General features: G+C 40.8%; 1 protein-coding gene across 4 annotated transcripts in view; it reads right to left on the reverse strand.

The window, feature by feature from the left end:
* Positions 1-27,141, reverse strand: part of spon1b (spondin 1b) — a 117,802-nt gene extending 90,661 nt beyond the window's left edge. The window contains exons 1-3 of one of the 4 annotated variants that reach the window (XM_061822261.1): positions 27,019-27,141; positions 26,071-26,263; positions 20,738-20,844 (exon numbers count right to left, since the gene is read on the reverse strand). In XM_061822261.1, coding sequence (XP_061678245.1) covers positions 20,738-20,844; positions 26,071-26,116 — 153 coding nt within the window. In that variant the 5' untranslated portion in view covers positions 26,117-26,263; positions 27,019-27,141. Of the gene's footprint in view, positions 1-20,737; positions 20,845-26,070; positions 26,573-27,018 lie in introns of those variants that run through there. The other 3 variants (XM_061822259.1, XM_061822260.1, XM_061822257.1) reach the window with 3 other exon arrangements.

Genomic DNA, 27,141 nt, shown 5'->3' on the forward strand with positions numbered 1-27,141 from the left:
CCGATTGTGCAAATCTTTCAGATACTCAACAGTCGGTTGTGTAAGTGGTGCAAATGCTACTCGAGTTTGAGAGGCTAGTATTGGTCATAAAATAGATGCCCAGATGGTGGAGAGAGGTCAGACTATCCTAGTGAATGATCTATAATATATAATACTAATTGGCCCAGCAGAAAGTGACAACAAACTCAAGGTAGAAAATTGGCAGCATGTTTCTGTTGAATTGTATGTTCGGTGTTCAACAATTTAATTGGAAGAGGAATGAAGTTGGTAGAATGCCTGTGATTTTTGGTTTGCAATGTTCAGTTGTGCCTACCGGCGGCATGGTCTGACAGTTATAGAACATTGGCCTCACAATTCTGAGGTCTGGGGTTTAAATCCCGCCCCTCCCTCTGTGGAGTTTGCATGTTCTCCCTGTGCCTGCATGCGTTTTCTCCAGGTACTCCAGTTTCCTCCCACATCACAAAAATGTACATTATGTAGACACTCTAAATTGCCCCAAGGTGTTATATTGATTGCAGCTGTTTGTGTCTGTGTCCTCTGCGTTTGGCTGGCAACCAGTTCTGCTGCTGAACCTCCTGCTTATTGACAGCTGGGATAGGCTCCAGCACTCCCGCAACCCTTGTGAGGATAAGCAGCTAAAAAAATGGATGGATGGCTCTTACAGTATTTCAACAGCACCTTGTGAAGTGATAAAAAGGCTAATGAAGAAACTGTTAAAAGGGAACTAAACCCAACATTTCCAAAAATGTTGGGTTTAGTTTTACTATCCGTCCCTTTTCTTTGCCGCTTATCCTCACAAGGTTCGTGGGAGTGCTGGAGCCTATCCCAGCTGTCAACAGGCATAAGCCATGGTACACCCTGAACTGAACCCACGCAAGTATGGGGAGGACATGCAAAATCCACACAGGCGCGGCCAAGATTGAACCCTGCACCTCAGAACAGTGAGGCCAACGCTTTACAGCTGCATCACTGTGCCGCCTCTGTTATCCTATTTTGTTTGAATGCATTTTTCAGCTGATATTGTTTACTTAAACCTACAAAGTATTTCTTTAAAAAAAAAAACAGTTTAAAAAATTGCATCTACTTGGCCACAGTAGCTCTTTGATATTTACTTTATTTTATTTTCCCGAATATGCAAATTCACAAAAATGTGATTTGTATAAGCATCTTCCTGTCCACTTTATGCACTAACAAAATCAGGGAGTGTTGGAAAATATTCAGCAACGACAATGTAGACATTGTACAGATCCACTTATCTCGCCAGCTAATGGCGCGTACCCATTTGGGTGATGCATAATGACACTTCTCACATCACTGAGCTTAGTATCCCATGTCAGCTTGCCATCATATTGCCGCAAATGTCAACACAACACCATCCTGAAATCATGCTCAATTACTTGTTTTATATGCTTATAAATAAATAAATGAATAAACATAAAAAGGGCATATAAATTAAGGTGTCATTAAATAATATTGTATAATAAATTGTTAGAAGCTAGTGGTTAACTGCTCATAGCCCCTCATGGTTTCAATAGCAGTTTTTCACCTACCTCAGATGCTGACATAAGAAAAGGAATTCCTACCGATCCACTTCAATTAAACACTTACTCAAATACAGCAGGCAAAGCTCTCCAGCTGTTTTGTCTCAACATGTCTGCAGCTGGTGATGAGTTTATTAAAAATAGAGTCCTCCTGGAGTTGACTAATTCTTATTACACAAACATAATATTAATCAGAATACCTTGTTTTAGTTCCCCTTAAATATTTGTGATCATGAAGGGGAAATATTATGGAAAATGTATTTTTGCATAATACTGTATTTCAATTTCGGCTCTCGGAAGTGCTATTCAAAAACCAAGTAAATATAACGTTAACCTTTTTTTTCTGAGTAGATGATCCTGAGTAAGCCGAGAGTCGAATTAGGTTTTGTGTGAAAGACAAATTATTGTTTGTTGACAGTGTAAGCTTCTGAGAAGAGACAGAAACATGAATGCTCAGTGAAGATACCAACGCCTTAGACGGTAGAGGGAATATTAGTGTTTGACAAGGAATTTACTGCATGTCACACATGCATGGACTAATGCACTAATTGGCAAGTGTGTGACATGTCTGATATGAAGTGGTGACTTGATAAGTGAGAGTGTTTTGTTTCTGTGTCTGTGTGTGTAGTTATGCGTGTGTGTGCTTTTGTTTGTATTCTGGCCTCTACTTCCACAAGTAGAGACAAATGACCAGCCATACTCAGCTTCCTCGGTCTGACCCCTACTGAGTACTTCTACTTTCTGTATCTATACTTCTGTCCACTAATGAAATGGATCTTACTCTGTGCAATGCCCAAAATAGACCCTTTCCTTTGTGAATTACTAGAGATATTTTCACTTTCCTCACATTTGATTTTTGCGTTTACACAAGATAATTAGGAAGACCACCTGGCAAGTGTTTGTGATTACGTTATAAATGCATTTACTAGCACATGCACTAACAGTGCAAGAGCTATACTTTTTATGGAATTGGGTTGAGTAGACACAGGGGAGTGGGGGGGTTTCCAAATGACTAGTTACTGTATACGACAATCATCCGTGACATAAAAGTCAAACAAACAAAGTGCTCACAAAATATGGACAATCAGAAAGATACTGCTCTCACTGCTCTCACTGTTTGTTTTTGTCTTTGCTGTTTCATTTATGCCCTGTGGGTGCCATCTTTCTCTCTTCCTCTAAATTGAGCGCACAGTGACTCATAAACTAGAAATTGAAGATTTAAATCCATGAAGTGGGTAGGATAGATGGTCACTTCCATGCAGCTAGTGTGAGTTCGACTCCTGGTCAATGCCCAATTCACAATTGTCTTGTGACTGACTGGCATTGTGTCTGGTGTATAATCCACTTCCATTCTTCCTCTGCTGGGATACTCTCCAGCTTCCCCCATGACACTGAACAGGATAAGCAGTCTAGAAAATTAATGTCTGGGCAGATGGATGGATGGGTCAGTAATTTCTAAAGAAAAAAGGCTTCTTCATGAGGACAGTTCAAACAACTGCATGGAAGTGGCTACAGTGCAAAATTTAAATATTTTTCTTCTCAAAGTTATTTCTGCATACTTTTCCTCACATCAATGTTTTAAGATAATAAAAAAAAAAAAATAACTATAACTAAAGTAAAAATCCATGCACTACCTGCAGCCCAACGGGGAACACAATATTGAGCGATCTGTAGGCCAGTCCCAAGCCCGGATAAATGCAGAAGGTTACGTCAAGAAGGGGATCCGGCGTAAAACTGTGCTAAAGATATATGAGCGTTCATCAAACGTAGTCCATAATGGATAGGTTGTGGCACGGGCTAAGCACGCCCGCTCCCGGCACTGTTAATCTGCAAGGCGTAGGTAGAAATCCAGATAATGTAGGTCAAAGGCAAAAAAGAGGAGGAAAGCGACTTAGTTGGCAGAAGAAGAAGATAAATGCAGAGACCACACAGTTATGTGTAGGAACTTTGAATGTTGGGACTATGACAGGAAAAGCTCAGGAATTAGTTGAAGTGATGATGAGGAGAAAGGTTGATATATTGTGCATCCAAGAGTGAAAGTGGAAAGGGAGTAAGGTTAGAAGTTTAGGTGCAGGATTTAAATTATTTTACCATGGAGTAGATAGGAAGAGAAATAGAGTAGGGGTTACTCTAAAGGAAGAGCTGGGTAAGAATAAACGGGAGGTGAAAAAAGTATCAGATCGAGTGATGATGATAAAATTTGTAATTGAGAGTATTGTGTATAATGTCATTAGTGGCTATGCTCCACGGGTAGGATGTGACCTCGAATTGAAAGACAAATTCTGGAAGGAACTAAACAAAGTAGTCCTGTGCATCCAAGGCAAAGAGAGAGTTGTGATTTCAATAGACATGTTGGCTAAGGAAACAGGGGCGATGAAGAAGTGATGGGTAAGCACGGCATCCAGCAAAGGAACTTTGAGGGTCAGATGGTGGTGGATTTCACAAAAAGGATGGAATTGGCACTGGAGAACACTTATTTCCAGAAGAGACAGGAACAGAGAGTGACCTACAAGAGCGGAGTTAGAAGCACGCAGGTGGATTATATTTTGCGCAGACAATGTAATTTGAAGGAGGTTACTGACTGTGAGGTAGTGGTGGGGGAGAGTGTAGCTCGACAGCAAAGGAAGGTGGTGTGTAAGATGACTCTGGTAGCGGGTAGGAAGATTAAGAAGGCAAAGGTAGAACAGAGAATCATGTGATGGAAGTTGAGAAAGGAAGAATGTTGTGTGGCCTTTCAGAAAGAGGTGAGACAGGCCCTAGATTGTCAGGAAGAGCTCCAAGAAGACTAGAATACTACTGCCAATATATTCAGAGAGGCAGGCAGGAGAGTACTTGGGATGTCTTCTGGTAGGAAAGAGGAGAAGGAGACCTGGTAGTGGAACCCCAAAATACAGGAAATCATCCAAGGAAAGAGATTAGCAAAGAAGAAGTGGAACATGGAGAGGACTGAGGAGAGGCGTATCCCAGAAGTCAGGAATACTACTGCCAAGGTTTTCAGAGGGGCAGGCAGGAGAGTACGTCTCCTGGTAGGAAAGGGGAGAAGGAAACTTTGTGGTGGAACCCCAAAATACAAGGAAAGAGATTAGCGAAGGGGTCGGACACGGAGAGGACTGAGGAGAGGCAAAAGGAATACATTGAGGTGCGCCGTAGGGCAAAGGTAGAGGCGACGAAGGCTAAACAAGAGGTATATAATAACATTTACACCAGATTGGATACAAAAGAAGGAGAAAATGATCTCTACAGGTTGGCCAGACAGAGGGATAGAGATGGGAAGGATGTGCAGCAAGTAAAGATGATTAAGGATAGTGATGGAAATATGTTGACTGATGCTAGTAGTGTGCGAAGTAGATGGAAAGAGTGCTTTGAGAAGTTAATGAATGAAGAAAATGGGAGAGAAGGAAGAGTAGAAGAGACAAGCGTGAATGACCAGCAAGTGGCAATGATTAGTAAGAGGGAAGTTAGAAAGGCATTGAACAGAATGAAAAATGGAAAGACAGTTGGTCCGGATGGCATGGCAGTGGAGGTATGGAAGCAATTTGGTGAGGTGGCCGTGGAGTTTTTGACCAATTTATTCAATAGAATATTAGTGGGTGAGAAGATGCCAGAAGAATGGAGGAAATGTATACTAGTTCCCATTTTTAAGAACAAAGGCGACGTTCAGAACTGTGGAAACTACAGAGGAATAAAGATGATGACAAAATTAAGTTATGGGAAAGAGTAAGGAAGGCTAGACTCAGGACAGAAGTAAGTATCTGCGACCAACAGTATGGTTTCATGCCTAGAAAGAGTACCACAGATGCATTATTTGCCTTGAGAATGCCCGTACAGATGAGTTCAGAAGGAGCTATATTGCGTCTTTGTAGACCTCGAGAAAGCCTATGACAGAGTACCAAGACAGGAACTGTGGTAATGCATGAGCAAGTCCGGTGTGGCGAAAAAATATGTTAGAATAGTACAGGACATGTATGATGGCAGCAGAACAGTGGTGAGGTGTTCCGTAGGTGTAACAGAAGAATTTAAGGTGAAGGTGCGATTGGATCAGGGATCACCTCTGAGCCCCTTCCTCTTCGCTGTGGTAATGGATATGCTGACAGATGAGGTTAGACTGGAATCCCCTTGGACCATGATGTTCGCAGATGATATTGTGATATCTAGTGAAAGCGAGGAGCAGGTGGAGGGAACAATTAGAAAGATAAAGGCATGCACTGGAAAGGAGAGGAATGAAGATTAGCCGAAGTAAAACAGAATATATGTGGTTGAATGAGAAGGGTGGAGGGGGAAGAGTGAGGCTACAGGGAGAAGCAATAGAAAGGGTGGATGACTTCAAATACTTGGGGTCAACAATCCAGAGAAATGGTGGGTGTGGTAAGGAAGTGAAGAAACGGGTCCAAGCAGGTTGGAGCAGTTGGCAGAAGGTGTCTGGTGTGTTATGTGACAGAAGAGTCTCAGCTAGGACAGGCCGAAAGGAAAAGAAGAAGCAGAAGATAGAGACAAACAGCCGCACTCAATACCACAGCTTGGGGCAATTTAGAGTAGAGTATAGTTACGCTTTCTAAGTATGTGACGTCACATACTAAGAAAGCGTACCTGGATTGCCCAGTGTTGGGTTCTGACCTGAAGTCACCCTGCCTTCTTAACCCAGCAGATACGGGTATGCTTTCTTAGTATGTGACGTCACGTGACTAAAAAATCGTAACTGTATTGGGTGGGTGTTAGACGGTGAATTTCAGACAGAAAATTGCAGCCAGTTGAATTTCAGGCAGCGAATTATTGCCAGTTGAATCTCAGGAGACTGAAAATACTGCATTTGAATTTTAAAGGTTGAGATTTTTAATATGGCAAATTTGTTAACAAAACTGAAATACAGCTATTGGAAATGTGATCACTTTGAAATAAGAATGTCAATTTTACAACATGAAATTTTTCTGTGGCATTTTTAATTCAAATCCTGGTGGCACATATTTACTTCCATAAAGCTATCCCAAAGAATGATTACTGTTGTAATTCAAACTAGATTGTTGAACATTTTTATCCTGATTCTTGTCGTCAGGTAAGCATGTGTGAAAGACTGAAGCTCAGACAGAAAAGGAGATTGAGAAAGAAAGGGAGGAGGTGTGGGAGACTGGCAAAGGAGTGTTTGTTTTCACTGCAGAGGCTGGCATGTCTCTGTGTGTCCATGGTTTGTCTATCTCAATCTCTCTCTCCCAGTCTCCTGCTCTGTTGAGACGGTAAACACAGAGGATTCAGAGTGCCTGCGCAAGCAAACCCAGACCTTGTACAAATACTAGCGCAAACACGCATACATACACAGCATCACACACAAAGAAGCAAAGCTGGAGGCAAAACAAGACTTGAACACAAACCCAAGATCCCAGGAGAAAACAGATAAGAATGATATAGTGCGCAAGGGTGAGTGCTTGTGTTTTGGGGTGTGAACACAACGATGGTCATAATCAAATGAAAACCAGTCTTATAAGAATGGAGAAAAAATAAAAGTCATTGCACGAGCTTTAACTTTCCAGAGTAAATTCACAACTCAAAGATGAGCTGCAAGTAAAAGTAACAGATTTATTGAACACCTCGGGACACTGACATCTTGACTTGAGCTTTTCATCATCAAGGCCCCGTGATTATTCAAAAAATTCCATTACGAAATGGCTTCACCGGAATTGAAAATGAAAATGAGTCCATTTTCCTTTGGAATTTAAAGGGTTTGATTTGTTTTCTGAAATTTCAAAAACAAGAACTCAACCAGACAGTCATTGCAAGCACTTTACATTAATTTCAATCCCTGAAGAATCATCAGGCACACCTTTGTCTGCTCCGAGTCGAGCAATTTACTAATTGTATCTTTTTTTTTAAAAAAAATACCGTAATGGCATGACAAAGTTTATTCACCAGAATGTTGACATGCTGTCAATATGGGGCAGTGGTGGCATCAAGCTCAGCCCTCCAAAGGAAAGAGACTCGTTACATGATCCCAATAACATCCTTTCAATTTGCCTGTTGCATTTTGCTTTTTAAATGTTTGTAATATTTAAAGAAATACGAGCCCAACTTCAAAATAATAGCATAGAACCTTATCAGGGACAACTACTTTATACACAGGGCAATGTAGTTTTGAAAATTTTCCATACTAAATAATAAATAAAACCACTTAAAAAACATTTTTTTTTATAATTACTCAGATTTGAAAGTGCAATTTTTCTCATCTCTAATGATTTTTTTTTTTTTTTTTACTTAGTGGTTGTGTTAACTTGTATATAGTAAACTGCAGTCATACTTGTATAAGAACAATTGGGCACTTACCCCTTCTGTATTTAATAATTTGACAAATCATGTACAATCAAAATAAAAATCTTAACCAGACTTGTTCAGTTGTCAGGTTTTGGTTTTGTGAGATGAAGATAAACAACTGCAAAACATTTTTTTTGTTCCAATATGCGAATCTTATGAGGATAAACTGAGATAAAGGATGAATAATATAACCTTTAACTTCCATCCATTATCCAAGCCGCTTATCCTCACAAGAGTTACAGGAGAGCTGGAGCCTATCCCAGATAGATTCAGGCAAAAGGCAGACTACACCCTGAACTGGTCGCCAGTCAGTTGCAGGGCACAAATCAACACCATCATTGAGCTGGCCGCGCCAAGTCAGGGGTGTATAGCACTATCAGTGACTTAACCTTTAATGTCTACGTTCATTTCTTTTTTAATCTTAGAGAGAGGAGAAGTAAAAATAATCTATATATAATGTGCTTGTACAAGTGTGCACACCCAATCATAACTTGGGATGTAGCTGTGTTCAGAATTAATCAATCATTTCAACTCAAGCTAAATGCAGACACCTGGCAGCCATCATTTCAAATGCCTCTGAATACCTCCAAATATTGTAATTTTCTGCTGTTCTACTGAGCTTTTCCTTATGTTGTTTACTTCTTAGCATAAGCCTGAAGGTTTTGTGCTCATACTGAGTGATAGTTAGAACCAATGTTCCTTCTAATTTTTTATGTCCAAGCAAACACACAAAGCCCTGATTGGTCCCTTATCATGCGTGTCATCCATTGAATTTGCATGGCTTATTAAAAGAATCAGATTACATTTACATTCCCATCAGAACACTTTTACTCAGAACAATATTAAGTTTTTGAAAACTTACAATGAAAATGTCAACAAACTTTTGTTTTGAACCACACAAAAAAAATATTGCGAACCAAACCAAGCCAACTATAAATTTAAAAACCTGCTTCCAATTTTATTTCAATATATTTATTTTTTTAATCCACAGTCATCTGTTTTTCTTGATGTAAAACTGAATTATTGCTTGCACAATATTCTTTTGCAGTGCATGCTGACAGCTGAATGATGCTCCCAGTTTGATGGTGAATGTTATTTTTCTCCCTCTATTTAAAATACAGACCTAGCTTGTGCTTTCAGCCATGATAACGGTGGGCCAAAGTGGAACTTTAATATAACTAATTGATTGATTCATTGAGCCATTACACTGACTGATTGAATTAACAAATTCAAAGCCATAACTTCCTACCTCAACCTCAACTTCCTGGTATACTTTGCCGTGATTGTGAATTTGTTAAAATGACAGCAGAGATGCATTTCTGTTGATGTTCCACAACAAAGTACCAATCCCAATCCCGATTCTCAATTTATATCTGCGTACAATACGAATTGCTTTGAAATGACTTGTGCGGAATGCGATGCTTGAGGTAGTCCAGCTTGCATTCAGTCCACATATTTCCTTACGTAAAGTCACTTTCTACTTTGGCTTCGCAACACATTTTTCCGACCAGACCTTTCTTGCTTGAAAGAGAAAATCTCATCTGGTTTCAGCACTTTTTCTTCTATTTACACATACTTGGAAAGTCATTGCATCTTAAAATAAGAGCATTTATTTATTTATTTATTTTTATTTTACTTTCACCACGAGGGTGAACATAAGTAGTATGTCACTGCCACCTTATTATGTCTTTTTGTGTTATTGTTTTTTTACTCAACTTATCAATAACATTTCTTTCTTCATTCAATTGATTTGTTTATGTGATATGCCACAGTAATGGTGGAAAACGTTTTGAAATAATTTATGTTTATCTCATTTGTTTTACCAAAACTTGGCATTTGAAAAGGAGTGTGGAGACTTTTCATATCCTGTTAAGTTCAAATTTATTCTTGAAATTTTGTCATTTTTTTCAGAAAAGTAAAACGGGTTGATAAATACTTGTACTACACTGGCAAACAGGCAAACCCAAAGAATGTAAAATGCAGCCACACACCAATACTCCCAAAATAATATTTAATACTCAGAGCAGGGTATTATTTATTTCACCTTTAAACATCTGAACCATGCAAGTTAAATTAAGAGCAGTGCAAACAACAAGGTTGTTCACTGGAAGGTAGTAAATAAGCATAAACTTGTCCTGGTGATGTCTTGTTAGTAGAAAAATTTAAAGTGCATGCAACTTCCAAAGCATCGTGTTTATGGGTACTTAGTAAGAAAATTATGATTCTCAGACCACATTTGGACGTGATTGTCTTTCTTATCAGTTCACCATCTTTCTAACCCCACACAAACTCAACACATCCTCGTCCTAAGAGCCCTCTATTTTCTGTTTAGCTTGCGTAATTGCCTTGATGTGAAACCTTTGCCATAGATGAGCCATTTCATAATAAGTACATTTGTTTATCCACCGGTATAAAAGAGCCCTTGGTGATTTGTATTCATCTGCTCATCTCTTACTTGATCCTAAAAATGCTCCATTTGTCTCCCTTACCAATAACAGCTGCCCTAGATAAATATGACACATGTCCCACACGAATAAGGATGTGTGGGAAAAACACACAGGTGTTTTACACTACTACTTCTTCTTCTTTTTCTATGGGCTTGTCCCGTTAGGGGTCACCACAGCATGTCATGTTTTTCCATTTAACCCTATCTCGTGCATCCTTCTCTCTAACACCCACTGTCCTAATGTCATCCTTCACAACATCCATCAACCTTTTCTTTGGTCTTCTTCTTGCTCTTTTGCCTAGCACCTCCATCTTCAGCACCCTTCTACCAACATACTCACTCTCTCTCCTCTGAACATGCCCTAACCATCGAAGTCTGCTCTCTCTCACCTTGTCTCCAAAACATCCAACTTTGGCTGTCCCTCTAATGAGCTCATTTCTAATCCTATCCAACCTGTTCACACCAAGCAAGAACCTCAACATCTTCATTTCTGCTACCTCAAGTTCTGCTTCTTGTTGTTTCTTCAGGGCCACAGTCTCTAATCCGTACATCATGGCCGGCCTCACCACTGTTGTATAAATGTTCCCCTTCATCCTGGCGGATATTCCTTTGTCAGATAGAACACCAGACACCTTCCGCCAACTTTTCCACCCCGCTTGGACCCATTTCTTCACTTCCTTAACACACTCTACATTGCTCTGTATTGTTGACCCCAAGTATTTGAAGTCGTCCACCTTCACTATCTCTTCCCCCTGGAGCTTCACTCTTCCTCCTCCGCCCCTCTCATTAACACACACATGTTCTGTTTTACTACGGCTAATCTTCATTCCTCTCCTTTCCAGTGCGTACCTCCATCTTTCTAACTGTTCCTCTGCCTGTTCCCTGCTTTCACTGCAGCTCACAATATCATCTGCAAACATCATGGTCCAAGGGGAATCCAATCTAACCTCGTCTGTCAGCCTATCCATTACTACCGCAAACAGGAAGGGGCTGAGCGCGGAACCCTGATGCAGTCCCACCTCTACCTTAAATTCTTTTGACACAGCAATGGCACATCTCACCACTGTTCTGCTACTCTCATACATGTCCTGTACTATTCTAACATATTTCTCCTCCAAACTGGACTTGCGCATGCATTACCATCGTTCCTCTTTTGGTACTCTGTCATAGGCTTTATCTAGGTCTACAAAGATACAATGTAGCTCCTTCTGACCTTCTCTGTACTTTTCCACGAGCATCCTCAAGGCAAATAGTGCCTCTGTGGTACCCTTTCTCGGCATGAAACCATACTTTTGCTCACAGATACTTACTTCTGTCCTGAGTCTAGCCTCCACTACTCTTTCCCATAACTTCAATGTGTGGCTTATCATCTTTATTCCTCTGTAGTTTCCACAGTTCTGAACATTGCCTTTGTTCTTAAAAATGGGGACTAGCACACTTTTCCTCCATTCTTCTGGCATCTTCTCTCCTGCTAGTATTCTATTGAATAAGTTGGTCAAAACCTCCACAGCCACCTCACCAAATTGCTTCTATACCTCCACTGGTATGTCATCGGGACTTACTATCTTTCCCTTTTTCATTCTGTTCGATGCCTTTCTAACGTCTGCCTTACTAATCAAGGCCACTTCCTGGTCATTCACGCTTGCCTCTTCAATTCTACCATCGCTCCCATTTTCTTCATTCATTAACTTCTCAAAGTACTCTTTCCATCTACTTAGCCCACTACTGGCACCAGTCAACATGTTATATATATATATATATATTATATATATATATATATATATATATATATACACACATACATACACACACACATGTCAACACACACACATATCAACACTACTACTTGTGAACATATAAATATTCATAGGTACTCATTTACTCAGTTGGAAACCAAGAATAGCAACCAAGAAGAAATAATTTAAAACAAACTGAGTATATTAAATAAATTATTTATGAGTGCCATTCAGTTGTCATTTTTGGTGGAAGAAAAAGCATAAATTCCTAGAATCCACAAAAGTAGAATCCAGCGCTAGCAGACATAGAGCGGAGCATAGAACCATAGGTTTGTTAGCCCATCCTTTACACCAGAACTGTCTGCATGGATAATGTCAGAAATAGTAATTTCTAATAAACTTTGTGAAACATAATTACTGAAGTAAGGGTTGAAAGCTGGGATTGACTCCAGGAGTGTCGGGATTCTCGTGAGGATAAGTGGCTCAGAAAATGGGTGGATGGATTTTATGAGCGATGAAACACTAAATAAAAATATGCAATTATTTGTATTTTATCTATTTTTAGAAAACACCGATGTGTTATTCATGTGGTCTTTGGGGGCTATCTGGTCTCGGTGAGCACCATGTTCATGATCCCTGCTTTGAGTTTACGGACTTCACAACATTTCAGGCGGCACTTAATTCCAGAAGACAAAAATCAACTTCAACATGCACATAAAAGTATGAATTGCAACTGTCTCTTGTACAATGGAACATGCCTTATGGGTTTTCTAATATGTATGCAACGTACGACAAAGCCAGTATGTTCTTTCATTTTGCTCACCCTCATCCCACGGTTTGTTTATTCTCGGCCTCCCATGAGATTGAGGTGTTTGCTATGCACATCCAAATGGATAGTGTGGTAAGAAGGAGCCAATAAACATTGACATCTATAAATTTTAAAAATTTTCAAAAGTACTCTGGTGTGGGCAGCATAATGCGGCCAGAGTGGTTCAGTACTGCTGCCTTGCAGTTCTGGGTCATTTTATTACCCCCTCATCCACGAAACGTTATATACAGTACATAAGGGGTGCCTCAACTTTTTTGCCCCGAGAGTTACTTTCAAGCAGCTGACCTCTGCGATGCTGATGGTCGGAGGCCTGGGTGCGCAAAAGTGTTTCATCGCCGCAGCTGCAGTGAAGAAGGCAAGAGACATACAGTAAATAGGAGGCCAAGTCCCCAGCTTGCTAGAATGTGCCTTGATGTGCAGATGCACAGTGATGTCTCAAAAGGCCAGGATTGGTCAAATAGACTCTCAGTCAATCGAAGCACACGATCGACATATTGGCTACACCTGAATCAACCGACGAGATGGACGATAGATTAACGTCTTATTTTTTTCTTGGGCAGGCGATTACGTGATCAACCAAAACTGCCTCATGATCGACGCATTGAACACCCCTGCATGGGTTGACACACTTGTACTCGCTTTGACACATCCACTTTCAAATCCTGGTATGAGAAGTTAAAGTGAAGAAAATTAGTATTTGAACACCCTGCTATATTGCAAGTTCTCCCACTAAGAAATGCATGATTTTTTACCGATTTATTTGTGTGATACAGCTGCAAATAAATATTTGAACACCTGTCTATCGGCTAGAATTCTGACCCTCAAAGACCTGTTAATCTCCCTTTAAAAGTCTGCCTCCACTCCATGTATTATCCTGAATCATATGCACCTGTGTGAGTTCGTTAGCTGCATAAAGACACCTGTCTACCCCATACAATCAGTAAGACTCAAACTTGTAACATGGCCAAGACCAAAGAGCTGTCCAAAGACACCAGAAACAAAAATTGTACAAGTCCACACGGCTGCAAAGGGCGACGGAGAAATTTCCACCCAGCTTGGAGAAAAAAGGTCCACTGTTGGAGCAATCCTGAGAAAATGGAAGAAGCGAAACATGACGGTCAATCTAATTCGGAGTGGAGCCCCATGCGAGATATCACCTCGTGGGGTCTCAATGATCCTTTGAAAAGTGAGGAATCAGCCCAGGACTACATTACAGGACTTGGTCAATGAACCTGAAAAGAGCTGGGACCACAGTTTCCAAGGTGACTGTTGGTAAAACACTAAAACGTCATGGTTTGAAATCATGCATGGCACGAAGGTTCCCCTGCTTAAACCAGCACATGTCAAGGCCTTTCTTGAGTTTGCTAGTAACCATTTGGATGATACAGAGAAGTCATGGGAAAAAGTTTTATGGTCAGATGAGACCTAAATTTTACTTTATGGTCATAATTCTACGAACCGCGTTTGGAGGAAACGAATGATGAGTTCCATCCCTACAACACCATCTCTAAGGTCAAACAGGGGGTTGTAGCATCATGATTTGGGGGTGTTTTTCTGCACAGGACAACTGCACTGTATTAAGGAGATGATGACCGCAGTCACGTATTGTGAGATTTTGGGGAAAAACCTCTTTCCCTCAGTCAGAGCATTGACGATGGGTCGTGACTGGGTCTTTCAAGATGACAATGACCCGAAGCACACAGCCAGGAAAACCAAGCAGTGGCTCCGTAAGAAGCCTCTCAAGGTTCTGGCGTGGCCTCGCCAGTCTCCAGACGTAAACCAAATAGAAAATCTTTGAAGGGAGCGGACACTCCATGTTTCTCAGCGACAGCCCAGAAACCTGCCTGATCTAGAGAATATCTGTGTGGAGGAGTAGGCCAAAATCCCTCCTGCAGTGTGTGCAAACCTGGTGAACAACTACAGGAAATGTTTGACCTCTGTAATTGCAAAGAAAGGCTACTGTACCAAATGTTAACATTGGTTTCCTCAGGTGTTCAAATACTTATTTGCAGCTGTATCACACAACTAAATCGTTAAAAAAATCATACATTGTGATTTCTGGATTTTTTTTTTTATATTATTTCTCTCACTGTGGACATGCACCTACGATTAAAATTTCAGACACCTCCATGATTTCTAAGTGGGAGAACTTGCACTATAGCAGGGTGTTCAATTAATTATTTTCTTCACTGTAGTATGGGCAGCATGGGCTCCAGGAAGTCTACATTGATACAGTATGTGTGACACCACTTCAGGTCCCTAAATGGTTCATCATTACAGTGTCTTAACCAAATTTTAGTCGGAAGTGTACGATTAAGATTTGAATAATTACAGCTGTAATTGATGCTATTTCCTTAATGTGTTGTGAAATGGAAAATATAGTGGCAGAAGTATTTAACACATCACCATTTTTCTTACAAATTATTATGTATTCTTTTCATTTTGGCATGACTGGACTGGTTAGAACAGGGGTGCTTAATGCGTCGATCGCAATCGACTGGCAACTTTGGTTGATTTTGACGGCGTGCCGAGAGAAAAAAAAAAGACATCAGCCGTATTTTTCTGACCTTTAGCACACTACACATGTGCAAACAACGACACAGTATAGGAAAGCATGCTAGTCGGCGACTTCCCCCTATTTTATGCCTTCACTTAACAAATCTTATCATGAGTGGATGCTTAAGTAAAGAATACAAAAACATATTACTTTCATACAGAATGGGAGGTGGATTTTTTTCCTGATGTCATTTTCAAAGTGTGTTTGCCTCATCTGCCAGTGTAGTGCAATGTGTTGCGGCATTTTCAAACTGTTTATGTAGAGATGAAAGTGGACTTTCGTGAAAATTCCTGAAAATACAAATGCGAGCACGAGGGTGGTCTGGGGGGGCAAAAAATTTAGCCTTGAGCCCTCTTTATACTCCCACGCTTGTGCGGTTGATGCCCGCATTGCATCACATGATGCCCTGTGCAGAATCTCTGCGTAGCTTGCCATGTTCACTTTAAAAAGTTGCTGTGTGGAAAAAGCCACAGAGATCATTTCTCATGATTGGTTTGTTTTAGTCAAGAGATGAAAGTGGACTTTCGTGAAAATTCCTGAAAATACAAAAGCCGAGCACTAGGGGGGTCAGGGGGCATGGCCCCCCGGGAAATGTTTGAAAAAATGGATGGCTGTGGTCCATTCTGGCAATATCTGTGAACAAAATTCAGACAAAAATTGAAAGTAAAATTAGTAAGTCCTGAAAATTGGGCAGAAGTTCCCCAAGGGCCAAGCCCAGATTTCTTTGCCCCCCATTCCCCTATCACTGGATAGCACAAAATCACATTTGTCATTAAAATATGCTTAAAATATGCCATCTTAACTCAAGACAAATGAATGAAGTGAACTATTCAGTAAAAAGACATCTAAAATTGTCCTTTTTTCCCCACATTATACATATTATAGTATAGATATAGAATATACACCAAAATATATCCTAGAATTTATACACCGTACAGCAAAACATGTTAAAGAAGTTGCTCTGTAGTAATTTCTATTAACGTTTAAGTCTCAAACTTGTTATGTCGCGATGTACTGATACACTCGACCACATTGCTCACTATATTAGATATAGATCTAGTAATACTAATAGTATAATCAGTTGCCTTTAATATGTATATATATATATATATATATATATATATATATATACATAGAGGTTATATATATATACATACAGGTTATATATATATACAGTCACTCACGTTTGAAATATGTACGGGTGTGGTCAGTCATGCTCGCAGATAAAGTTGCGGGTGTGATTAGGGATGGCCTTAAAATAATTTACTAGATTAATATAACATCAATGTAAATTAAAAATAAAATAAAGAAATACATAACTAAAATAGAAAACTAACATTTCAAACTCAGAAATTATCATTTCCAATTTCAACTGATATTAGTAGAAAATGATATAAAACAGTATTTAAAATTTTTCATCAATAAAAATAAAAATAAAAAGGCGGAAATATTAACTTCAATAAAATCTCTGCAGCTGTAAAGGAGTACAGTTACATGGCGCTGTTAAGGCATGGCTGTGTGGAAGGACATCTCAGATTGTGAGTGTTTCTCACTGCAGTTGGACAAATCTGCTGATGTGAGTGACACAGCCCAGGTGTCCATTTTCAATCGTATGGTGTTAAGTGATCATCAACCTGAACTCAGATAGTCCCAAAAAATGCTTATAATTAATTATGTTGTGTTGTGCAATATTGGCTCATGAGGTTATGCAAGGCACACAAACATACATTTACACATAAAGAATCCTCAATATACTTTAAAATAAATATGTTTTGCATTTTTGTGGTAGGTAGATCTTTGAGACTTGGTCATTCTATTTCATCATTGGTCATTCTAAAAAAAAAATAAAAAAAGTCAGCCCCCTCCCACACCAACACCCCCAACCCAACGGCGATCGCGAGAAGCTGGCAGCTTGAAAAGTCGATCTTGGAGTAGAAAAGTCAGGACACCCCACTTGACATTAAGGACATGGCTATTTCTGAACATTGTTGTGTATTTTTTGAATTACAGATTCTTCCAAAAGTTCAGAAAACCTTTATCATATTAGGAAAAAGTACATAAATGAGAGTACTGCCGCTAAGTTTATGGAGACTGGGGCTGTGCCATAGATCTGAATGCTGAGACAGTTGATGAACTTTTGGGCATTTTCACCTCAAAAATCACAAATGTCATGAATGCTGTCGGTCTTGTTAAAACTAAGACTATCGTTTGTGACAACAAACTCTGTGTGTGTGAGTGTATGTGTCATTGTGTGAGTGAGACAAGACTGTGCAGGCATGTGCAGCGGAGAATAAAAAGGAATAAAAAGGAGCGCGCGCAGGTGCAAGTGTGAGAGTAAAAGTTTAGTGACGGTGACCGAGGAAGAGTAGTGTTTAAAGGAGCCAATAAAGCCATTCGAGCAGCAAATCTTCAAGCTTTGTGCCATTATTGTTCCTGCCACCCAGTTCAGCTGTGCAATGAGAAAAAGGAGTTAACCCTGAGGAGGACAACGTCGGACCCGGAGATGACGTTTCCTGTGCGTCCACTGACCACGGTCAGGAAACTTTAGCAGGACAGGTTAACATGGTATTTTCGTAAAACTGGCATCTGCATTGAATGAAAATAGTTCGAAGTTTTCCAGTCAGATGGAGATCTTTGGAGAAACAACTTCGCTCTCAAAATGACTGAGAAACATGCACAGTTAAATGAAAATATGTGGATGAACACAGGGCGCTTTTACCAGACCGGGAGAGCTCATATTTTTTTTTTATCTTAACGGCCATCCTCTCTCTACCTTTGGTGTCAGACATCATTCATGCATTTCAGATTCAAATCTTCACTTCAGCTAACATTGACCTGGAATTTCCAAAAGGGACCGAACTTCGCAGTCACAAGTTAGTCACTTTGAAAAATCACTCAGAAAACCAGATGCAGTTTTTACAATAAATAATGAATCATCCAGAGACTAACGCTTGCATCGTGCCAACTGCCTTTAAACATTGCAAGGGCCAAAAGGCCATACATTGAAGGGGAATTTATTTTTTAAAAGATGCCTTGGTGACAACGCTCAAATCTTGTGTCCTGAAAACAACAATCTGAAACAAATGATATCAAACCGAGGCGGAACAGTGGATCAACTGGTAAAGTGTCAGCCTCACACTTCTGAGTTCCTGGGTTCAATCCCAGACCCGGCTGTGTGGAGTTTGCATGTTCTCCACGTCCCCGTGTGGGTTTTCTCCGGGCACTCCGGTTTCCTCCCACATCCCAAAAATTACAACATTAATTGGACACTCTAAATTGCTCCTAGGTGTGATTGTGAGTGAGGCTGTTTGTATCAATGTGCCCTGTGATTGGCTGGCAACCAGTTCAGGGTGTACTCCGCCTCCTGCTCATTGACAGCTGGGATAGGCTACAGCATTGCCCGCGACCCTTGTGAGGATAAGCGGCTAAGAAAATGGATGGATTGTATCAGACCTTCAACAGTCCCGTCAAACTGTTGAACAGAGAATATCAGACATTAGCATGGCTACTGATTCACAGTTGCACCCAGACCTCCAATAGTGTGAGTATTTTAGTCTTGCCTTAGAGCATAGTTGTAACATACAAGACAAGACTTGGTTGAAATGGTACTTTGTCTGTAAGAAACAGCACACAATTTTTTTTTAAATACTGGCCTGTGATTTTGGTATGCTGTAAGAGTTGAGTGTTCTTATCATGTTGGTGTTTGACATTTACAATACTGTAAATCTGTCTGAGCAAAGATAAATGTATGAGGAGGGAGTGATGTTCATGTGTATGATGGGGCTCGTTGCTGTAAAACAGTTTAAAAAAAAAAAAAAAAAAAAAAAACATGTGGCTCTTGATCTCTGACTGGTTGGCCACCCCTGTTTAAGATTAACGGGCAACAGGGGTTATGACACTCAGTGGTCCCGGGTTACTGCCCGCCACCGCAATTTGCAATTGTCTTAACGTGTTGTCATCTGTTCTCTTGAAGTATCTGGAAATTATATTACAGGCTGATGACGAGGTATTGGTGCATACAGTATCAGAAAACGTTTCTCAGTATCGATAATGTAGAGGTACAATATCAGTACAGAAAAGTGATACTGGCATCGGTTATCGGTGCATCCATAGTTTTCAGTCCACCAAAAAGTTATTTTTTCTAGGCTGGTCCATTATTTCTGGTATTTGAGTGCCACATGGCTGACCAAATTGCCCATAATTTTAATTTATTCTGATGCCATTGATTCTTGTTAAGGATGACATTGTTCAAATTTGCACTTGTATGCCCCAATTCCCCCAACTATAGAAACTTAAGTGAGAGATAGTGGTACAGTACATTTAATTGCGGCCACAACTGCAAGAAGTAAATGCAAAAGTTAGGATACAAGTTGCCCAACAATTGTACCCTGTTGGTGGCAGTTATCTCATCTATCATGTGTAAATCTGTAATTTTTCTTTTGACAAACAATGAATAAAAATATTGGCACCAATTTAAAGATTCCTTCTTTTCCAAATGTCCATTAAGAAACCTCAATTAGCCCTACATACTGTAAACCTTTTCTTCTGAGCCAAACCTTGCTTCCAAAAAAAACACATTAGCGAATGAGGTTCAGTGTTATTGTCAAACATGCACTGGCATGCAAATTTCAAGTCTAGTAGATTGGCTCTTAATGTAATAAAGAAAGAGCAGACGTTAACAATACCCACTATATATATCCATCCGGAGCCAAACAGTTTTGGATTTTGAAACAACAAACAAAATAACGACAAAGAGATAGCTCTGAGTAGCGCTGTCTCTTAAATTAGGCTGTTTTTTTTTTTTTTTAACAAGTGGCTTCCACCATAAAAGAAGCCCTTTGCTCTCCTTGTTTGGAGTCTGATTACATCCAGCATGTACAAACACAAGCACAGATGTGTGTTCCTGTTTACACTGCACAGGAGGTAATTGATGAAATCTGTCTTTCTCCTCACTGGTTCTGAACTTCTCAGTGGGAGCAGCCCTGCTACTTAGCAAAATATATCACATCTCTGAACTTTGCCCTCTCAAACTCCCTCTATTTACCTCTTTGTCTACCATAACTTCCTCTTTATCATCATCTCCCACTCCTCCCTTTCCATCCTCCTGAATAACTAATATCTGTCTCGTGTCTGGCAGAAGTCCATGTCTGCCTCACAGTCAAACTGCATCATATACTCGGAAATATTTTACTTTCTTCCCACACAACAATGTGATTTTTGCATTCTGGCTTTTACTGAAGAGATATAATTCAGCCACACTTCTAGAAACATGCAAGTTCATCCAATTCAAAATTAAAATTCAAATGGTAGCGAGTTCCTCTTGTATCTCACCTGGAACTGGCCAGTGTAGTCATCATCTGTGGTGCCCTCCCTGCCCTCCTTCAATGCAATGAGGGTAAAACCTCTGAAATATGCAGGGCTGGTTGCCAAGAGGTTCACTGGAGGGAGGACAGAGAGTGTGTATTAACACCTCGGACACACTGAGCAGTAAAGAGGCTTTATATTGACACATAAGGGTTATGATGCAGGATCACCCTGAATGACACTGGCAGCAGACCAGCATTCCTGTCAGCATCAGCATGATGTGGAAGAGTGAACACTGTAAATAGGGAGTTGGAATCTCACTATGGAAATAGGGACACCTTGTAAATCCGAGAGAAATATGAGATGAATGAACATATAACTAAAGCTAGATCAGAATGTGTTTTCGAAGAAAGCTTTGGCAAGGAACTAAGATACTACCTATTACATATAGTGCAGGGAAGTAATTAATTACATATTATGATGGGGAGTACATAATTACAAAATATATGGAATTGTAATCTATTACCTTGCTGGGAGAAAATATGTAATCAAATAAAAGGCAGTTTTGGAAATTTTGATGATTACAATTCCAATTACATTTTAAAAATAGCTCTGATTTTTTTTTTTCATGTAACATCCTCTTTCTAAATCTGATCCTTGTGATTGGCTCTCTCTGGTCATTTGCCATTCTGCTATAGTTTCAAACATGAAGTATTTTTTTCCAAATTTACTGTGAAGCACCACCTTGTGGTTTGTTAGTTTGTCTGAGATTTTAACTAGTTACGCTTTTGAACCCACATGCACGCAGAAATTTTTCATCAAAATTCATTACAATTAGATTAATTTGAGAAAGAAATAGTTACACTAAATTTTTGACGGGGTAACTCGTAATTGTAAATAAGTAAATTTTCCACAGTAAGACCCTAATTACATTACATAGAAAAGCTGCAATATTCAAAGGACTAAAACAAAATAAAATAAAACATTAAAATACCTTGAGATAATTTTATAGATTATATCCTTCCTGGATTACAATTTGTAGTTAAAGACTTCATACCCCAAAATTTTAAAACAGGAATAACATGAAATATTACTCTATTCAAGGAGATGAGGTGACAAACTATTCAATTTACTGTAGCTCCCTCACTTAATGCTGCAAGATCATTCTCTCTCACTATTGAATTGAATCTAGAGAAGCAAATTAAAGACATAAGTGGTTCTGTTCAGTTCCGCTTTGTGCTGTTAGTTGTATTAGAAAACATCTTGGAGCAAGATGTATTGAAGGTTGACTCCATGAAGTCAGCTTAATCTGAGCCAGAAATGTGAGTGATCTTGTATCGTGTGTGCCTGCGTGTGTCCGTTCATTTACTGGCAGGAAGAGGTGAGGAAGTGAATATAGGTCAGCATTCAGAATACTGAATAGACAACTCTCCCAACAGGAGCATGACAGGTTTGTGTGAGTGGCTATGAGGAATTGGGCATTAATTAAAACACATTTAACATGCACGTGCAAGCGCAATAGCTTTATTATTCTATTGTTTTATGGCATTACAATACGGCAGTGATGAAATAACAATTTCATATATGACAGTAAACAGGGATTTTTACTCGGAATTTTAAATTGGTGCCAAATTTGATTAATCAAAATATTGATTCACCCTATCTTACATAAAAATGGGATAGACTAAGCATTCAAGTAAATAGGTTTCTTTCAGCTTGTCCCTCTTGGGGTCACCACAGTGTGTCATCTCAGATGAACGCACATATATGTTTGGCACTATTTTTATGCTTGATGCCCTTCCTGACACAACCCTTCTCAGGGAGTGGAAGCCCCAGTGGGATATGAACCCACTTCTTCTTCTTCTTTTCCTTTCGGCTTGTCCCGTTAGGGGTCGCCACAGCGTGTCATCTATTGCCATCTTAGCCTATCTCCTGCATCTTCCTCTCTAACCCCAACTGCCCTCATGTCTTCCCTCACCACATCCATAAACCTTCTCTTTGGTCTTCCTCTCGCTCTTTTGCCTGGGAGCTCCATCCTCAGCATCCTTCTACCAATATACTCACTCTCTCGCCTCTGAACATGTCCAAACCATCGAAGTCTGCTCTCTCGAATCTTGTCTCAAAAACATCCAGCTTTGGCTGTCCCTCTAATGAGCTCATTTCTAATCCTATCCAACCTGGTCACTCCGAGCGAGAACCTCAACATCTTCATTTCTGCCACCTCCAGTTCAGATTCCTGTTGTTTCTTCAGTGCCACTGTCTCTAATCCGTACATCATGGCCGGCCTCACCACTGTTTTGTAAACTTTGCCCTTCATCCTAGCAGACACTCTTCTGTCACATAACACACCAGACACCTTTCGCCAGCTGTTCCAACCTGCTTGGACCCGTTTCTTCACTTCCTGACCACACTCTCCATTGCTCTGTATTGTTGACCCCAAGTATTTGAAGTCATCCACCCTCGCTATCTCTTCTCCCTGTAGCCTCACTCTTCCCCCTCTACTTTTCTCATTCACGCACATATATTCTGTTTTACTTCGGCTAATCTTCATTCCTCTCCTTTCCAGTGCATGTCTCCATCTTTCCAATTGTTCCTCTGCATGCTCCCTGCTTTCACTGCATATGACAATATCATCTGCGAACATCATGGTCCAAGGGGATTCCAGTCTAACCTCATCTGTCAGCCTATCCATTACCACTGCAAACAGGAAGGGGCTCAGAGCTGATCCCTGATGCAGTCCCACCTCCACCTTAAATTCCTTTGTCACACCTAAGGCACACCTCACCATTGTTCTGCTGCCATCATACATGTCCTGTACTATTTTAACATACTTCTCTGCCACACCAGACTTACGCATGCAGTACCACAGTTCCTCTCTTGGTACTCTGTCATAGGCTTTCTCTAGATCCACAAAGACACAATGTAGCTCCTTCTGACCTTCTCTGTACTTTTCCACGAGCATCCTCAAGGCAAATAATGCATCTGTGGTACTCTTTCTAGGCATGAAACCATACTGTTGCTCGCAGATACTTACTTCTGACCTGAGTCTAGCCTCCACTACTCTTTCCCATAACTTCATTGTGTGGCTCATCAACTTTATTCCTCTATAGTTCCCACAGCTCTGAACATCCCCTTTGTTCTTAAAAATGGGAACTAGAACACTTTTCCTCCATTCTTCAGGCATCTTTTCGCCCGCTAGTATTCTGTTGAATAAGTTGGCCAAAAACTCCACAGCCATCTCTCCAAATTGCTTCCATACCTCTACCGGTATGTCATCAGGACCAACTGCCTTCCCATTTTTCATCCTTTGTAATGCCTTTCTGACTTCCCCCTTAGTAATCATTTCCACTTCCTGGTCCTTCACTCTTGCCTCTTCAACTCTTCCTTCTCTCTCATTTTCTTCATTCATCAACTTCTCAAAGTATTCTTTCCATCTATTTAGCACACTACCGGCACCAGTCAACACATTTCCATCTCTATCCTTAATCAGCCTAACCTGCTGCACATCCTTCCCATCTCTATCCCTCTGTCTGGCCAACCTGTAGAGATCCTTTTCTCCTTCTTTCGTGTCCAACCTGGTGTACATGTCTTCATATGCCTCTTGTTTAGCCTTTGCCACCTCTACCTTTGCCCTACGTCGCATCTCGATGTACTCCTTTCGCCTCTCCTCAGTCCTCTCAGTATCCCACTTCTTCTTCGCTAATCTCTTTCCTTGTATGACTCCCTGTATTATGGGGTTCCACCACCAAGTCTCCTTCTCCCCTTTCCTACCAGATGACACACCAAGTACTCTCCTGCCTGTCTCTCTGATCATCTTGGCTGTCGTCGTCCAGTCTTCCAGGAGCTTCGGTTGTCCATCGAGAGCCTGTCTCACCTCTTTCCGGAAGGCCGCACAACATTCTTCCTTTCTCAGCTTCCACCACATGGTTCTCTGCTCTACCTTTGTCTTCTTAATCTTCCTACCCACCACCAGAATCATCCTACATACTACCATCCTATGCTGTCGAGCTACACTCTCCCCTACCACTACTTTACAGTCAGTAACCTCCTTCAGATTACATCGTCTGCACAAAATATAATCTACCTGCGTGGTTCTACCGCCGCTCTTGTAGGTCACTATATGTTCCTCCCTCTTTTGGAAATAAGTGTTCACTACAGCCATCTCCATCCTTTTTGCAAAGTCCACCACCATCTGCCCTTCAAAGTTCCTTTCCTGGATGCCGTACTTACCCATCACTTCTTCATCGCCCCTGTTTCCTTTACCAATATGTCCATTACAATCTGCACCAATCACAACTCTCTCGCTGTCTGGGATGCTCAGAACTACTTCATCTAGTTCCTTCCAGAATTTCTCTTTCAACTCTAGGTCACATCCTACCTGTGGTGCATAGCCGCTAACCACATTATACATAACACCCTCAATTTCAAATTTTAGTCTCATCACTCGATCTGATACTCTTTTCACCTCCAAGACATTCTTAGCCAGCTCTTCCTTTAAAATAACCCCTACTCCATTTCTCTTCCCATCTACTCCGTGGTAGAATAATTTAAACCCTGCTCCCAAACTTCTAGCCTTACTACCTTTCCACCTGCTCTCTTGGATGCACAGAATATCAACCTTTCTCCTAATCATCATGTCAACCAACTCCTGAGCTTTTCCTGTCATAGTCCCAACATTCAAAGTCCCTACACTCAGTTGTAGGCTCTGTGCATTCCTTTTTTTCTTCTGACGCTGGATCCGGTTTCCTCCTCTTCTTTGTCTTCGACCCACAGTAGCTGAATTTCCACCGACGCCCTGCAGGTTAGCAGTGCCGGGGGCGGGCGTTGTTAACCCGGGCCACGACCGATCCGGTATGGGATTCTTTAGATGAACGCTCATATTTGTTTGGCACAGTTTTTACGCCGGATGCCCTTCCTGACGCAACCCTCTGCATTTATCCGGGCTTGGGACCGGCCTACAGATTGCACTGGTTTGTGCCCCCATAGGGCTGCATTGGGATATGAACCCACAATCCCTGGTTTATCAAACCAGTGCTCTAACCACTGAGCTACGGGGCCTCCAGACTAAGCATTCAAGTGATGTAACCTCAGATCCGTGAGGCACCCATGTTAACTACTCTGCCTTGCTATCAAAAGCTTTTAACACCCAACCAAAACCCAATATCGATGCCAGCTCCATTTGTGGAGAATCCAGAAGAATACTAGCTAGAAATCAGTCTAAAAAGACATCAAAATTCATTGAATTAAGCACGAAGTGTTATCCTCCAGTTACAAAAAAAAAAAGAAAAAAAAAGCCTTGCACTTATTTGAACTTGATCGTCACAGACAGAGCGATTGAATGCTCACATGCTCACGTTTACCTCTGTAGGTATTGCCAGGCTGGTAGGCTTCCGGGTCGCCTTCCATTCTGAGGCGGAACTCATGGTGCCCATCACGCCGGGTCCCCTGGGTCTGTGCCCGTAGGATCCGCCCGCAGTAACCGTCCACTCTACCTCCGGATGGCTCCTCCACGAAAGCGATCGCGTGACACACAAAACTCGACAGCACATAACACTGCAAAAGCAACAGCAACATTGCCATCTCCACGTCAGAAGCGACTAAACACTAGCCGTTTAACGAGTCAACGAAAAAGTCACGAAGCTCCTTTTTTCTTCTATTTTGAAACTTTCACGCAGCGAGCCAGTCATCAGTGAAGGTGGCGAAGAGGGGATGGCTCCATGTGGACGGGCTTCGGTGCGGAGGAGAGCGATTCGGAGGAGGTGCGACTGATCCCGAATCTGGGAAAGACAAGAAGGGAGCGCACACCCCTTGTCTCCTTTGCTAGGGAAAGTCAGCGAGCGAGTCTCCTCCCAACAAACACACGCACACGTACACGCAGTGATTTTGCAGCTCCTCTTGTAAACTCCGACTATGGCTCCTGTCCAAATTCCATAGTCACATTTGTGCCCAAACAAAAAAGAACCACGTAAAACTTTTGGAATTGCAAATAACAACAACAACAAATGTAGCAAACGAAACTTCTTGAATTGAAAGCAAACAAAACAAAATAAGACGTGACATTGAGATATTTCATCGAACGCCAGCAAAAATGATTTACGGTACTTGCCTTTTTTTTTTTTTTTTTGCTGGCGGTGACGATATTCTTTGGGTTAATAAATTTTCACTGACGTGGTGTGATAGCTAGCAATTATTAGCTGCTAAATTGTTCGCCACTGTGGCTATGTGCTTCTAACTTGTTACAAGCATATTGTTACATCACTTTTTCCTGGAACAGCATTTACAACAGATACGATAGAATAGATCCTTACGGTGATGGGAAATTGAATCTTGTATTATTGTCCCTGGCTCTGGTCAGGATGGGAAGAAACACGCACACACACGATTTAGCCAGTCCCTCATAAACGTGTATTTTAGTCACTTGGCCTCACGAG

Source organism: Syngnathoides biaculeatus, chromosome 6, assembly GCF_019802595.1.
Source record: "Syngnathoides biaculeatus isolate LvHL_M chromosome 6, ASM1980259v1, whole genome shotgun sequence".
In the NCBI taxonomy this organism is placed as follows: domain Eukaryota; kingdom Metazoa; phylum Chordata; class Actinopteri; order Syngnathiformes; family Syngnathidae; genus Syngnathoides; species Syngnathoides biaculeatus.